Below are 15770 nucleotides of genomic sequence, written 5' to 3' on the forward strand. Positions count from 1 at the left end.
GGGTAATACTGTGTCTCTGTTTCAGAACCAGAATAGCAGCAAAGTCTGTCTGAAAGCCCTCTGGGTCAAGAAGAAGACGCCAGAGAAGAAACCAGAGGGAACAGAGAAGAAGAAGAAATGGTTGACATAAATTAAGAGGGGGGTGGAGGAGTATTAACAGGAATGGTCTATCGTGTATCAACCCTTTGATATGTCACAATAACGATACAAATTAATCAACAGGAATGGTCTATGGTGTTTTGATCCCTTGAAGAGGGAGTTCACTGTCCTCGTCAGCTTAGACCATGTGCTGATGGGGTCTAAGCCCATCATGGGGTCTAAGCCCATAGTTACTATTAGCGGACATAAGAGTGCCCTATCTTAAAATGTACACAGTTAAAATGCTTTATACTCAGTTTACAATACACTTTGAGTAGAGTACTTCAATCCATCAGTTGATAGGTCCTACTGAGTTATTAGGTTCTGCAACATCAGAGCCCAAATTGTCTTTGCTGATTTTATCCACACAACTGTTTCGATTACTAATTTGATAAAAGGGTAATTACACTGAGATAGATGTTCTCCCCCATTCTGACACCCCGGCGACGGGCTTGTGGTAGAATAGTGTCTTGATGCCAAAACCAATTAATCACACCCTCTTTATCTACAGCTGAGAGAGCGAGAGAAAGAGAGAGAGAGTTCATTATCAAATGAAACCAGAGGCCTCTTGTAATGAAACTGCCCTGACCCTCTCCTCTGCCACAACAACCATGGTTATAGCAGACCCGGACCAAGTCACAGCTGATCAATCCATATCCAATAGGTTTGCCTGACAAGTCTGTCTCGGCAGCTTGCAAGGGGTTCGAGCCATTGCTGCATCTTCAGTACAACGCCGTGTCAGTGTAAGTACAACAATGCTGATAGGTTTAACCTAAACTGTTACAAGGTGTAATGCATATTACACGTCATTATCAGGCTTTTAAAAACAATGCATGTAACAGCTCCATAGCAACACTCAATATCAACACAATATAAACATTGATGATCATCACATTACATATTAAGAGTTTATTTCCCAAATGTGATATCCACCAATTTTTCACATGTATGTTTTTTCATCAGAAACTATCATTGCTTACCTTCGTGTGTGTGTGTGTGTGTGTGTGTGTGTGTGTGTGTGTGTGTGTGTGTGTGTGTGTGTGTGTGTGTGTGTGTGTGTGTGTGTGTGTGTGTGTGTGTGTGTGTGTGTGTGTGTGTGTGTGTGTGTGTGTAAAATATGACCTTTCTCCGATTTTTTATTCATAGATTTTAGATGTGTATGAAATTGTGTTCTGTTGCAAAACGCAATATATCTATTGTTTAGCTGGAATGTAATTTCGTATCCTGTATGTTTGACTGTGATATGTGGTTCTTTTACTGAGCTACAGTATCTTAACATGAATACATTTAATGTAAGTTGCTCTGAATCAGACCATCTGCTTAATGCATAAAAGGTCCAATCTAAATGATTTACATACAGATCTCAAATTACTTGATTGAAAAACGTTTAGATATTGACGTCACAAATGTATCATTTGTACATGTCTTTATTAAATATGTAGCTATTTGATACATTTGACTGTAAAACCTGGCAGTCTACTTATTTCTCTGAGAGTGAGACATATTGCATTTAGCAAAAAACATGGTTATTTGTCTATCTGAAATGAAGTTACCAACATTTCTGAAAACGGATATATAGCGTTTTGGAATTAAACTCTTAATTTCTAGAGAAAGCAACATTTGCCACTGAGGCGTTTACTGACCAACACGTTAAAATAACCTATGATACGCACTGGCATGCCGCACTAAGTGGCAGAAACCTCCACTCCCTCTTTCTGATGCTAGTGGTGGACCACAAATGGTGACAACACAAGCTCAACTTCCTCCAAAGAGAGCGCTGTAGACACAGACCGCAGATAAGAGATTTGGGGATGAAGAGCTGAGACGAATGTTAGACTACTGCATTCCTTTCCTCTTCACTCTAGCCTAGACAAATTTGGAATTTCCCCTGAGATTCTACTGATATAACAAGTTTGCTTTGCCCTCCACTTTTCCGCTCCCCATTTCCTGCGCGCTTGGTGCGTTGATTGGCGAAGAGAAGCCTATGCAGACTACATTCTTTCGAAATGACACAATGGTCATACACTTTGTTATGTTCTGTTAATTACTGATGTCCCCTTTAAGGATGGAGCACCCTCGGTTCTATGTTATTCTGGTACTAACTCGTTTGAGTAAATGTGAAGCTCCAGTTCAATTGCTTGTCTTCAGAGTCTTTCTTATTATATAAATAAGTACTAAGTGTTAAGACACTACACACTTGGTAGACAGGGTTTGATGAACAATTCTGAACATAATGTAATTCGTTGACAGGTCCCATGTGAAATATACTGTTTTAAAAACGTGTATCTTATTTCGTGGGCAAATCTATACGATCACTTTTGGTACAGGCGCCGTCCACAACGCTTTTAATTGTCGTTCCTCAATTCTATCACTAGAGAGCGACCTGACATTTTTCAAATGGTAAATTTTTTAAATTGCGTTGAAATCACTCGCAGTCTCTTGCCCTGCGGACCGCTTGCTTCTTCAGCCGGTATATGACTGTGTGCGTCCCCTTATCACGCGCAAGCAGGTCTGCGGATCGCGTCCCTTCCTCCCTCTGCGCGCAGGATGGAACCGAAGATAACCGAATCGGACCCTCCATCACATCGCAACGTAATCACCAAGGTTCTGCAGTACGGGGAATTCACGACCACGGGCAACCGAAAGGTGAGGTACGCGGTGAGTTTAACGGAGAGGGACCTCACCGTTCAGAAGATCACGTCAACACCTGCGGGCCGGAGCAAGGTGGTTTTCAACTTGAGGGACTGTGTCGGCTGCCGGGCTTTCAGCGCAGATGACAACGCGGACGCGGGAGCGTACTTCTCGGTCTATTTCTACCCTTTTAAAACACGATGGATGAGCTCTGGGGTGGCCAGGCAACGTGTCGAGCAGTGCTTTCGGGTGGCCCTGTTCCAGGACCCACGCGCCAACCTGGAGGAGGCAGAGAAATGGGCTGGTACCATCCGGGAGAGCTCTGTTCGTCAGCAACATTTGAGAAATCGTGAGCAAATCATTCATTAAATTAGTTAACCATATAGTATCGTATAATGTTCTCATGAGCGGTTGAAAGTGCTGTGTGTGCTTATCGCATTCATGTTATTTATGAAGTCGGTATACCGGTCTAGTACACATTATTTAGTCATAGAGAAAGGGTTGTTTTTGCGTAATCTAGTCCATTGCTGTGGAGCAAGTTCCGCACTTTATCAGTGTCATCTGTCTCAGGCTATTCTTTACCTTTTAAAACTCATTTCCGTAAATGAATAAAACAATAGGACTGGTCAGACAGACTCAAATTACAGAATGTTCACTAAGCAACCTTTAACAGCCCAAAGTAACAACAAAACAGCATCTAGAATAACAATAGCCTAACCCCCTCAAACTCAACTCCAGTTCCTCTGCTTTTTACATTTTATTTTATTTTAACCTGGGAATTAATTATCAGATACAGCAGGTCCAGACTTCGTAGGGTGAGAGTTGAATACCCCTGGCCTAATAAAGAAATACTAACAGAGAAAAAACATCTAGATCAGGATTTCCCAACATGATTCTCTCCTTGGTTTAACCCTAAACGGGTACACCTGATTCAATTAGTCAAAGGCTTGATGATTAGTTGACTAATTGAATCAGGTGTTTAGGGTTAAAACTAAAATGTGAAACGTCTGGGAGAGGGTTGAGAAATCCTGATCTAGACCAGGGCTGCCTAACTCTCTTCCTGGAGATCTACTGTCCTGTAAGTTTTCAGTCCAACCCTCTTCCTGGAGGTCTACTGTCCTGTAGGTTTTCAGTCCAACCCGAATTAAGCATCTCTGATTCAGTCTTGTTGAGCAGCTAATTAGTAGAATCAGGTGTTTTAAATTAGGGTTGGACTGAAATCCTACAGGAGGGTAGATCTCCAGGATCAGGGTTGGGCAGCCCTGGTCTTGGCAACAGGCCTACTAAAGGTATGAGTGCTAAGGGATATAAGTCTATAATTACTCTAGTGGGGAAAAAATGCACTTTAATTGGAAGGTTCAGAAACAAGGGTCAACCCACGTCATTGTCTCTTACCTTGTAGACATGGTAACAATGCAGGGAACCAATAACAGATTGATCCGTTCAGAAGGAAAGTGCTATGTAAGTCTATAGTCATCCAATCACACTAACTTAACAGATGAAGGTAGCCTATAAACCGAGATGATGGGTATTCTTTAGAGAGGCTTTGTCAAAGGATGTGAGCTATTGAAATTCCTCAGCAAAGTGAGGTATTTCTATTTACGCAATGCATGAATATATGCCTGTGTGCCGTCAAATGTAGTAGTGGGAGAGCGGTGGGCTGCTGCACAATCTAACTACAACTGTTCAAACTGTCCAATGATCAAACTGTCCAATGATCAAGCTGTCCAATGATCAAGCTGTCCAATAATCAAACTGTCCAATGATCAAACTGTCCAATGATCAAACTGTCCAATGATCAAGCTGTCCAATGATCAAGCTGTCCAATAATCAAGATAGTGGAGTGATGAGCTATAGAAGTCAACTTTGCAAGAGACTGTACTATGGATATTATAGTTCCATTTGAAACTTGACAATGATATCGCCTCAACGTTGACACAACCATTTTATTACCATAAAACAACATACCATTTTAGGGAGCCGTACCGCCTGTTCATCTGCCTGTAAATCAACATATCCCGCGGCACCCATGTCATTACAGTGCATCTGTAGCGTGAAATTTAAAAAAATATATATTTCACCTTTATTTAACCAGGTAGGCAAGTTGAGAACAAGTTCGCATTTACAATTGCGACCTGGCCAAGATAAAGCAAAGCAGTTTGACAGATACAACGACACAGAGTTACACATGGAGTAAAACAAACATACAGTCAATAATACAGTATAAACAAGTCTATATACAATGTGAGCAAATTAGGTGAGAAGGGAGGTAAAGGCAAAAAAGGCCATGGTGGCAAAGTAAATACAATATAGCAGGTAAAACACTGGAATGGTAGTTTTGCAATGGAAGAATGTGCAAAGTAGAAATAAAAATAATGGGGTGCAAAGGAGCTAAATAAATTAATTAATTAAATACAGTTGGGAAAGAGGTAGTTGTTTGGGCTAAATTATAGGTGGGCTATGTACAGGTGCAGTAATCTGTAAGATGCTCTGACAGTTGGTGCTTAAAGCTAGTGAGGGAGATAAGTGTTTCCAGTTTCAGAGATTTTTGTAGTTCGTTCCAGTCATTGGCAGCAGAGAACTGGAAGGAGAGGCGGCCAAAGAAAGAATTGGTTTTGGGGGTGACTAGAGAAATATACCTGCTGGAGCGTGTGCTACAGGTGGGAGATGCTATGGTGACCAGCGAGCTGAGATAAGGGGGGACTTTACCTAGCAGGGTCTTGTAGATGACATGGAGCCAGTGGGTTTGGCGACGAGTATGAAGCGAGGGCCAGCCAACGAGAGCGTACAGGTCGCAATGGTGGGTAGTATATGGGGCTTTGGTGACAAAATGGATTGCACTGTGATAGACTGCCTCCAATTTGTTGAGTAGGGTATTGGAGGCTATTTTTGTAAATGACATCGCCAAAGTCGAGGATTGGTAGGATGGTCAGTTTTACAAGAGTATGTTTGGCAGCATGAGTGAAGGATGCTTTGTTGCGAAATAGGAAGCCAATTCTAGATTTAACTTTGGATTGGAGATGTTTGATATGGGTCTGGAAGGAGAGTTTACAGTCTAACCAGACACCTAAGTAGTTGTAGTTGTCCACGTATTCTAAGTCAGAGCCGTCCAGAGTAGTGATGTTGGACAGGCGGGTAGGTGCAGGTAGCGATCGGTTGAAGAGCATGCATTTAGTTTTACTTGCATTTAAGAGCAATTGGAGGCCACGGAAGGAAGGATGGACCTGAGTCCCAAATGGCACCCTTTTGCATGGGCTCCAGTCAAAAGTAGTGCACTGTGTAGGGAATAGGGCACCATTTGGAACACAGTGCGGATAAATTAATAAGACAGGCATCATTGTCCCATATCTCAAGGGCCTCTCCTTTCAGCAACAAAGCAGGTCACTTCCAGCACACTCAATTCCATTACTAATACCTTACCCAGTGGCCCCTTCGACAAACCAGATCCACTGCATGGACAACAGCATGCATTACAATAGACATTTAGAGATTTGGGGTATAGTAATGAACATGGTGTAATCATACAACATAGCATATTAAATGTTATTTAATACTAGGATGACAGCATATTGTTATTATATAGACATCGTTTCACACATTGATATTCTATTGGAGTTGACTGGGTGTAATAATATACTATTGTATGTTATTGGATATTATCGATCCTGGATGAAACAGATCAATACACCACGGATTTCCACTGCTACAGAATGATATTTAATTCCCAATGCTAAGGGGCATGGTTTAGCTTCTAGTTATTGTTTTTTTTTTCTAGGAAAATAGGTAGCATTGAGTTCTCTGTGTTCATACATCTGTTCCTCTGCTTCAAAAGCAGAAGAGAAAGAGGGAGATGGAAAGTCGCGTGTGTTTTTTTCACTCGGAGGCCCCAGCAGTGAGCCAGCAGTCCTTTCCCTGAGGACTCTTGTCGGATGTTCTCCAAGATGAGCCTTGACGTGCTGTCAAGACCTCTGACTAAGCCCATCTCTCTCTCTCTCACTCACTCACTCACTCACTCACTCACTCACTCACTCACTCACTCACTCACTCACTCACTCACTCACTCACTCACCTCTCTCTGGGGCCTTCCCTGTTTAGACCCATGGGCTCACAGCAGCTTAGTGTTTCAGGCCACTCAGTGAAGATTATAGAAGTAAAAAGAGGAATTACAACACACTCACACAAGCTGGACGGAAAATCAGCTAAATGTCATTGTCACTCAATAATGTTGATAGGAATCTGTTTTTTCTCAATGTACAGCACATTGAATGAGATTTGAATGACATCTGTATAGCAATGAAAAGAAAGTGAATGTCCTTGTCCTTGTCCGTTTATGGCATGCTGTGTTCTTTTCGTGTTCTCTATTCGGCTAATGAGACAACAATGCTTCAATCACATTTCAACGAAGACCAAATCCAATTGTATTTGTCACATACACATGGTTAACAGATGTTAATGCGAGTGTAGCGAAATGCTTGTCTATTATCATCTATGAGAAGGGCAGTCTCTCACTATGTGGTTGTGGGTTTTTCACGAAGGGCATCCAGCTTCCTCTACACACAGCTTTATCTGTAAGGTATCATGGCTATAATCTGCTGTTATGTTTACAGACAATGTACTGTGAGGCATGTAAGCTGCAAGTCTTTAGTTACATCTGAGTGATAGTTTAATTCTATCAAATGCGAAAGTCTTGTCAGTTATAGGTTCTAAAAATACGTCACGTTTTTACTTCAGTCGTTTGTTTTAATTCAACACAACCATCTCACCCCACTGCCCGAAGTTACCCAGGAGACACCACTCAAGAGGAGAATGACAGCCAGTCATTCTTAGACTTCTTAGATCCTCTCCGCTCCTCCCTCTCACTTAGTCTCGCGCTGACTTTACGCTCTATGTATCTTTATCTCCCGTCTCTCTCTCTCTCTCTCCATCTGCATCTGTGCCATTCTCTCTCTCCTTCTTTATCTTTCCCTCATCTCTCTCTCCACCTGCATTGTGCCATTCTCTCTCTCCTTCTTTATCTTTCCCTCATCTGCATCTTCTCTCTCTCCTTCTTTATCTTTCCTCATCTCTCTCTCCATCTGCATCTGTGCCATTCTCTCTCTCCTTCTTTATCTTTCCCTCATCTCTCTCTCCACCTGCATTGTGCCATTCTCTCTCTCCTTCTTTATCTTTCCCTCATCTCTCTCTCCATCTGCATCTGTGCCCTTCTCACTCTCCTTCTCTTTCCCCCTTTCCTCTCCCCCATCTTTCTCTCAATCTCTGAATCCCTTTCGCTATCCTCTCTCTTTCTCCCCCTCTCTCTCCATGTCTCTCTCTCTCTGAGAACAAATCACCACACCAGGCATCTCCTCCCTAGACACCCTTTGTGGTCGGTCGGTCTGGTTTGAGTCTCAACTCAGCCAGGATCTGCTCACTCGCTCGAACACACTGTTGTGTACAAGACTATTCTATTTGTGTTTGTCTTGGTGAGGTACCATCAGACGCATTTAGGTTGGTGAGGTTCATGTAGGTATACAAAGACGATTTCAGGATCGATATGAAAAATATATATATGAGGGGGGAACTAAAACAGCCTACACAAGACGCATCTGATTTGTATCTTACCAGCACAAATACAGACAGTTAAGCTAACTACATTTAGTGGATGTGCTAGCCTATGACAAATCCATTCAATATTAAGGTTAGGTATTAACATCGTATCACAATATTTTTGACAGTATTCAATGTTTCTGAGTAATACTAGTTCTAAACATGTTTTATGAGCAGTACATGGCCCTAGGATGGCATCAAATTAATTTTAAGTGGTTTTAATAGGCTTTCTCCGTTCTGATGGTTTAATGCTCAACAAAACGTGGACAAAACTTTTTGTAAAACTTTTGTTTATTTAGCATTTTATCAAAATGTAATTATAGACGGTATTGTAAAAATCTTTACCGGTATGTGGATTCATAACGGTATTACCAGCATTCACGGTATATCGCCCAGTCCTTCTCCATATTATGCTTAAGATATGTGTTATGGCTGCGAGTGGCCAAATGGGTGAATTTGCATTGTCGGAACTAGAAGCACAAGCATTTCGCTACACTCGCATTAACATCTGCTAACCATGTGTATGTGACAAATAAGATTTGATTTGATTTGATGATAACCTATAATCCAGAAATCCTTTCATGTGGAAACTGGCTTTTCTCGATTTAGTACTACCTACATCTGACGTGTAGGAATGCATTGATGGGTACATGCTATAATTAAGCATGACTTGGCTTGCTACCATTGTACTATTTAAGAGTCTGTTGGTGTTGAGCTTATCATGGTAGGTTTGGTACCTACCGTATTATGTACTAACTCAGGAATTCTTGAAAGTCGGGACAATCCTTGTCTGGCAGGCAAGCTTTCTTTTTATAGTTGGAAAATATTTGATTTTGTTTTTATTATTTGAGCTTAAAAATTACATTTAGGGGAATTTTATACAGGGGGAGTTTTTTCTTTTGGAAAAAAAAAATGAATATTGAATATTATTCAATTCCATGTGTTGCTCAATGCCTGGAAATGCCCTTGTCCGGAGCAAAGGCTACCAATTTAAAACTCTCAAAGTATTTAAAATTCTAAAATGGGTAATAAGGAATATTAACTGAAAAGGATATTGTGTAGTTTCTTGCAATTACCCCTCTCTGACTTTAAACAAAATGTATTTCAAAACTAGGATTCCTAAAAAATGTGTCTGGAGATTTGGTCAATTCAATTAATCATGAATGAGCAGGGTCAGCAATACCATAATGACCTCATTCATGTCCTCATTACATGTAGTGCAACAGGACAAATCATGGTCTGTAAAGCTTTCTACTTTTGATAGATTTAAAGAAACAATATTGAAATCGTCATTGTTACAACCATAAACTGTCAACTCCATCTGCCCGATGGATTAAGATAGGATAAGAATTTTGTTGCAAATTTTGATTTAATCCAAAAAAATATAAGGTCAAAGTGCTGAAAGATCTGATGAAATGGTTATATTTGAGGGTTTTCAAATGAATAATTTATATATTTTACAAATATTTGTATTGAAGTAGTTATTTTTGTCTAGAAAAAATATGTATTTTGAGTATTTGTTGTTTACTCCATCAGTGGCTTGTCAACTTCATCATATTTTTGTCAATATAAATATTAAAAAAATATTAATTTTTAAATCACATTTCTGCAACATATGCTTAAACTATTGACGTATTTGCCGTGCTAGATCCAATGGAAAATGTTTGCTTTCTAAATGTTTTATGTTCTGAATCTAAAAGAAAATGGCAAAAATAAATTTTTAAAAACGAAATTAGCCCTGGAGCATGATATAGTGCTAGAAAACAAAAATACGTTTGGAGATTTGTATTACAATAATCTATTGTTAAAATTAATCATATCAAGGCCTTTAAACACTTGGACAATAAATGTAAAAATCAAAGGCCTTTTATGGTGTCTGACGGAATTGACAAATCCAGTTAGTTGCACTTTATGAGAAAAAAAATAGAATCAGGAGGTTGTTCCTTTACATTGTATGATAGCTGATACCTTGGTCTTTCAAAATATACAGTACCATCAAGGGTTTTTATTTATTTGTACAATTTTCTACTTTGTAGAATAATAATGAAGACATCAAAACTACGAAATAACACATAGGAAATCGTGTAGTAACCAAAAAAAGTGTTAAACAAATCAAAATATATTTTATATTTTAGATTCTTCAAAGTAGCCACCCTTTTTCTTGATGACAGCCTTGCAGACGCTTGGCATTCCGTTTTTTTTATGAATACAATTTTTATCAAACCCCCCCATTTGCACAAAATACTTACTTGCCAGCTTGCAATACAATATTTCAACCACTCGCAGATGTGTGTACGCGTGGTCTAGAGTTTGTGGAGAGGTGAGCACATTCTCACATCAAGTCAATTTATTATAAACGCCAACTTTTGCATGAACAATAAGCACGGTTTATAAATGAGTCCCCGGGGCAGTTCCCTCATAAATCATTTGGCATGGACCTGTGCCAACCCAGCTGGAAAGGGCCCCAACCATGCTGTGTTTTTGCATCATCATTACCCGCAAGGCCTGTCTTGTCTCGACCCATTAACACTCCCTTTTAGCCAACCTACCCATTCCTAAACATTCCTTCATTATAAACTGGCTGTGGTTGAGAGTACCACCTCCACCTACGGTCCTTGCTTGTCAGCAAGATGCAATGGTTAGGGTCAGGAGTTTTTCCAGGTGAAACTGGTCTCTAGCTGACCTGACCACGAAAGCTCTTGTCCCTAGTCATAGTATAGCCCTAGTATCCTGCAGCCTATAACTAGGGTTTGGAGATTTTCCTGGTCAAATCGGGGGAACATCCAGTATAACCCATTATAAGCTAAACGACACTGGCTCATTGCCACATGACACATCTAGACGAAACCAACAAAGCACACACCCAAACAGAGAGAAATCGATTAGCAATCTGGTTTGGCCTGTTGTGGTCGGAGCTCTGAACAGATCTGTGTTCTCCCTTTTAACAACCACATCTGAGCATGCCCAGTGGGCGCTGAGGTAACACAGTAGTGTGGGGGCGGATAAAGTTACAACAACACTTGCCATGCCCTTAAAAGGTCATAATCGTGTCATCCTCATTAAAAGGTCAATCTCTTAATTCTCAACATCCTATGGTTGCGACATGGTCGACATGGTAGTGGTAGCAGACTACTATAAAACTATAGTTCGGTTGTTATTTGTTTTAGTCTGTTGCCCTTGGTTAAGTAGGTAAACACTGATAGTATGTATTATGACACAATTAAGACACAATAAAAAAAGGCAATAGAATTACTGTAGAACAACGAAGGAAAATTGGCCACAAACAATTATTCGGGATGATTAATGATGCCATTAAAAAGCACTATCCAAGGGCCTCCCGGGTGGCGCAGTGGTTAAGGGTGCTGCACTGTAGAGACTCTGGGTTTGCGCCCAGGCTCTGTCGCAACCGGCCGCGTCGTCCGGGTTAGGGAGGGTTTGGCCGGTAGGGATATCCTTGTCTCATCGCTCACCAGCGATTCCTGTGGCGTGCCGGGCGCAGTGCACGCTAACCATGGTGGCCAGGTGCACGGATGCGCGCTGTGTTAAGAAGCAGTGCGGCTTGGTTGGGTTGCGTATCGGAGGACGCATGACTTTCGACCTTCGTCTCTCCCGAACCCGTGTGGTAGTTGTAGCGATGAGACAAAATAGTAGCTACTAAAAATTGGATACAATGAAATTGGGGAGAAAAAGGGGTTCAAATTCAACAACAACAAAAAAAAGGCACTATCCAAACCCGATTTACTGTAGAACCATCTTGACAGTGGTAAACCAAACAATTCCAAAGGAACGCTTGCTGTCTGAGTGACATTTCAACTGAATTCACTAGTGCGGTGATTAAGAAATGTCTCATCTGTAGACTTCAAAATGTAAGAGTGAACAATTTGTCCTGAACTTTAATGAAATAATCACTGCTCTGCTATTCACCGCAGGAAATTCCAGTTGAAATGAAAGGGAAGGGAGAAAAACCCCATAAAGAGTATTTTTATGGTCTCGGCTTAGGACAGCATCTTAGAATAGCAAATTTACACAGTATTGCGTGACAGATCTCGCTTGCGACTCAGTGAAGTGTCTGTTCTCGTTAAGACATGGAAGACGGAGCATTTGTTTATTTATTAGCTAACACTCGCTTTTCCTCGACTCTGAACTGGGTGGCTTACAGCTTCAATTAACTATAGAAGATGTTGGTGTAGGGTGAAGTTGCCCCTAGACACACTGATCTTGGGTCAGTTTTCCCTCAGATGGTTAAGGTCAGGATTTGGGGAGAGAAAGCTGATCCGTGATCTGTACCTAGGGGAAAGTTCACCCCTGAGCGATGATGTTCACATCAGGGAGTGAAAGACTGGCGACTCATTGTTGAACTTCCTTGACTTCCGGGTGAACTTCCAACGAAAACATTCTTTGAATTATGCATTAGCTACTTATTCTAATGTCGCTACTTTGACTGTAGCTCAAGTTCTCTATTTGTGGAGACTGGGGTGGTATGACACAGCGTTAATTGCGGTTGAATGAGCCCGAGGTGGCCTAACCATCTTTATAGGAAGGAAGGGAAGGCAGGGTGCCAGGTGTTTTATACACTTGCCTGGGCCCAATATGTATTTCTGTCTGCAGTCTATGTGGTTATAAATACCTGATGCGGCCATTCTCCCTCCTTTGTCTCTCGTGCGTCTGTCTCTCTCAATGTGTCTCTCTCTCATTGTGTCGCTCACTCTGTAATTTGGGAGTCCTGTCTAGGGGGAGAAGATAAGGGGGGGGGTTGCTATCCCGCTATCTCTTTTACTCAGGCTCACTTCTAACAATGTTTGAACATGCATCTGTCCTCCCTTTCTTGGAGTAATCCCTGATCTAACATGATTAGTGGTGTAAACAACGCAGTGGACGAGCTCGCTTTCATCTATCTGACTGTTAGTTAGATCCGTGGTGACTTTAAAAGTAGGGAGGAAGTAAAGATGTCTTCCTTAATAGGACCTCATCCGCCACCTTTTAGCCTTTTAACACTTTGGCTCAGCCACTTTATGGTCCCGGGCCAGACGTCACAGTTTCACAGCAAACCGTTTACCATAACGTATGTTACATTCAGGTTGTAGTACAGATGTTTATATCGGCTTGTTTTGACCCGAAGAAATGGTATTGACTGGGATTGCACCTTTAAAATGTGTTTTTCAGACACAACTCATACAAAGTGTCTATGTGCCTTTATGACCATAGTAGTCTGCCCTAAATTCAACCAAATGAAACTACTCTGGTACATTATATTGTCAGTTATATGATACTGTCAGTTCAGGTATTATTGAAAGACACAATCTCTGCTTTTTCTTCAAATGTTTTTCTAAATTTGAATAACATTTGAAATATACAGTACCAGTCAAAAGTTTGGACATACCCATTCATTTAAGGATTTTTCTTTAATTGTACTATTTTCTACATTGTAAAATAGTAGTGAAGACATCCAAACAAGGAATAACTCTCATGGAATCATGTAGTAACCAAAAAAGTGTTAAACAAAACAAATATATTTTATATTCTTCAAAGTAGCAACCATTTGCATTGATGACAGCTTTGCACACTCTTGGCATTCTCTCAACCAGCATCACCTGGAATGCTTTTCCAACAGTCTTGAAGGAGTTCCCACATATACTGAGCACTTGTTGGCTGTTTTTCATTCACTCTGTGGTCCAACTCATCCCAAACCATCTCAACTGAGTTGAGGTCAGGTGAATGTGGAGGCCAGGTCATCTGATGCAGCACTCCATCACTCTCCTTCTTGGTCAAATAGCCTTTACACAGCCTGGAGGTGTGTTGGGTCATTGTCCTGTTGAAAAACAAATGATGGTCCCACTAAGCACAAACCAGATGGGATAGCGTATTGCTGCAGAATGCTGTGGTTGCCATGCTGGTTTAATGTGCCTTGAATTCTAAATAAATCAGACAGTTTCAACAGCAAAGCGCCCCCACACCATCACACCTCCTCCTCCATGCTTCACGGTGGGAACCACACATACGGATATCATCCATTCACATACTCTGCGTCTCACAAAGACACAGCGGTTGGAACCAAAAATCTCAAATTTGGACTCATCAGACGAAAGGACAGATTTCCAACAATCTAATGTCCATTGCTTGTGTTTCTTGTATATAATATATAATACTATATAATACTATATAATACTTTTCAGAAATGGAGCATGCAGACATTTTGTGTGAAATTTACTGAACGGTTACGAATGCGGGCCCTGCCAACTCCGTCCTCCCAGAACTTCATAACTTGTTAAGAAAGGTTCCACATATCAAGGGAACAAGACCCATCAGGCAAAGACATCCGATAAACATCCAATTTGGTTGATATTAAAGTGGTAACAAATGTAAATTCAACTTGGAATGAATCGAAAACACTATTGTTGGTATGTGGTTCGAATTTGAGTTAGAATGAGACATGAAAAACAGTGTGGCTTTTTTAAAATATATTTTTTAGCAAATTCATGATGTTGATCATGTTGATTCAACCTCCATTTTGTGTGAGTGTATTTGTGGCTGCTACAAAGCTTTATTATCTATACTGATCAAAGATATAGACAATTTCAACGATTTTGCTGAGTTACAGTTCATATAATGAAATCAGTCAATTGAAATAAATTCATTATGCCATAATCAACGGATTTCACATGACTGGGCAGGGGTGCAGCCTGGAGTGGGCCTGGGAGGACATAGTCCCACTCAATTGGCAGCCAGGACCAGCCAATCAGAATACGCTTTCCCCCATAAAAAAACAACACATTTTAAAGTGGCCTTTTATTGTCTCCAGCACAAGGTGCACCTGTGTAAGGATGTTTTTTAATCAGCTTCGTGATATGCCACTTCTGTCAGGGGGATGGATTATCTTGTCAAAGGAGAAATGCTCACTAATCGGGATGTAAACTAATGTGTGCACAAAATTTGAGGGAAATACGCTTTTTGTGCGTACGGAATATTTCTGGGATGTTTTATTTCAGCTCACGAAACACAGAGCAAACACTTTTACATGTTGAGTTGATATTTTTGTTTGGTATACGTCAAGCAAAGTAGGAAGCCTATCTAGGTACAATAGGCCATGTTAACTGAGACCATGTGTTATCAAACACACAAGAAAACATGTCACTTTAACTGCCTTGTGACAATGCACCTACGGTAGACACACCCCATTCCATCTAACTTAGTCAAAGTCCCATGACCAAACTCCACAGATACCACAGATCTACAGTACTGATAGGTGGGGTTTCATAACCTAACCTGTGTTGTCAGAGGCTTGCATCCCTAATGGAACCCTATTCCCTACTCAAAAGTAGTGCACTACTATAAAGGGAATAGGGTGCGATTTGGGACACACTCATAGTCTGCCAATGCACTGTTTACAGTAGCACAGATATGGTAACTATGATAGG

At 40.8% G+C, this 15770-nt stretch overlaps 1 protein-coding gene across 1 annotated transcript in view; it reads left to right on the plus strand.

Moving 5' to 3' along the window:
- The first annotated feature begins 2236 nt into the window (after positions 1–2236).
- Positions 2237–15770, plus strand: part of LOC118365717 (sphingosine kinase 1-like) — a 32210-nt gene continuing 18676 nt past the window's right edge. Inside the window, exon 1 of the mRNA XM_052490607.1 lies at positions 2237–3118. Within this exon, the coding sequence (XP_052346567.1) occupies positions 2686–3118 (433 nt within the window). The 5' untranslated portion in view covers positions 2237–2685. The remainder of the gene's footprint in view (positions 3119–15770) is intronic.

This window comes from Oncorhynchus keta, chromosome 32 (assembly GCF_023373465.1).
Source record: "Oncorhynchus keta strain PuntledgeMale-10-30-2019 chromosome 32, Oket_V2, whole genome shotgun sequence".
Taxonomy (NCBI): Eukaryota; Metazoa; Chordata; class Actinopteri; order Salmoniformes; family Salmonidae; genus Oncorhynchus; species Oncorhynchus keta.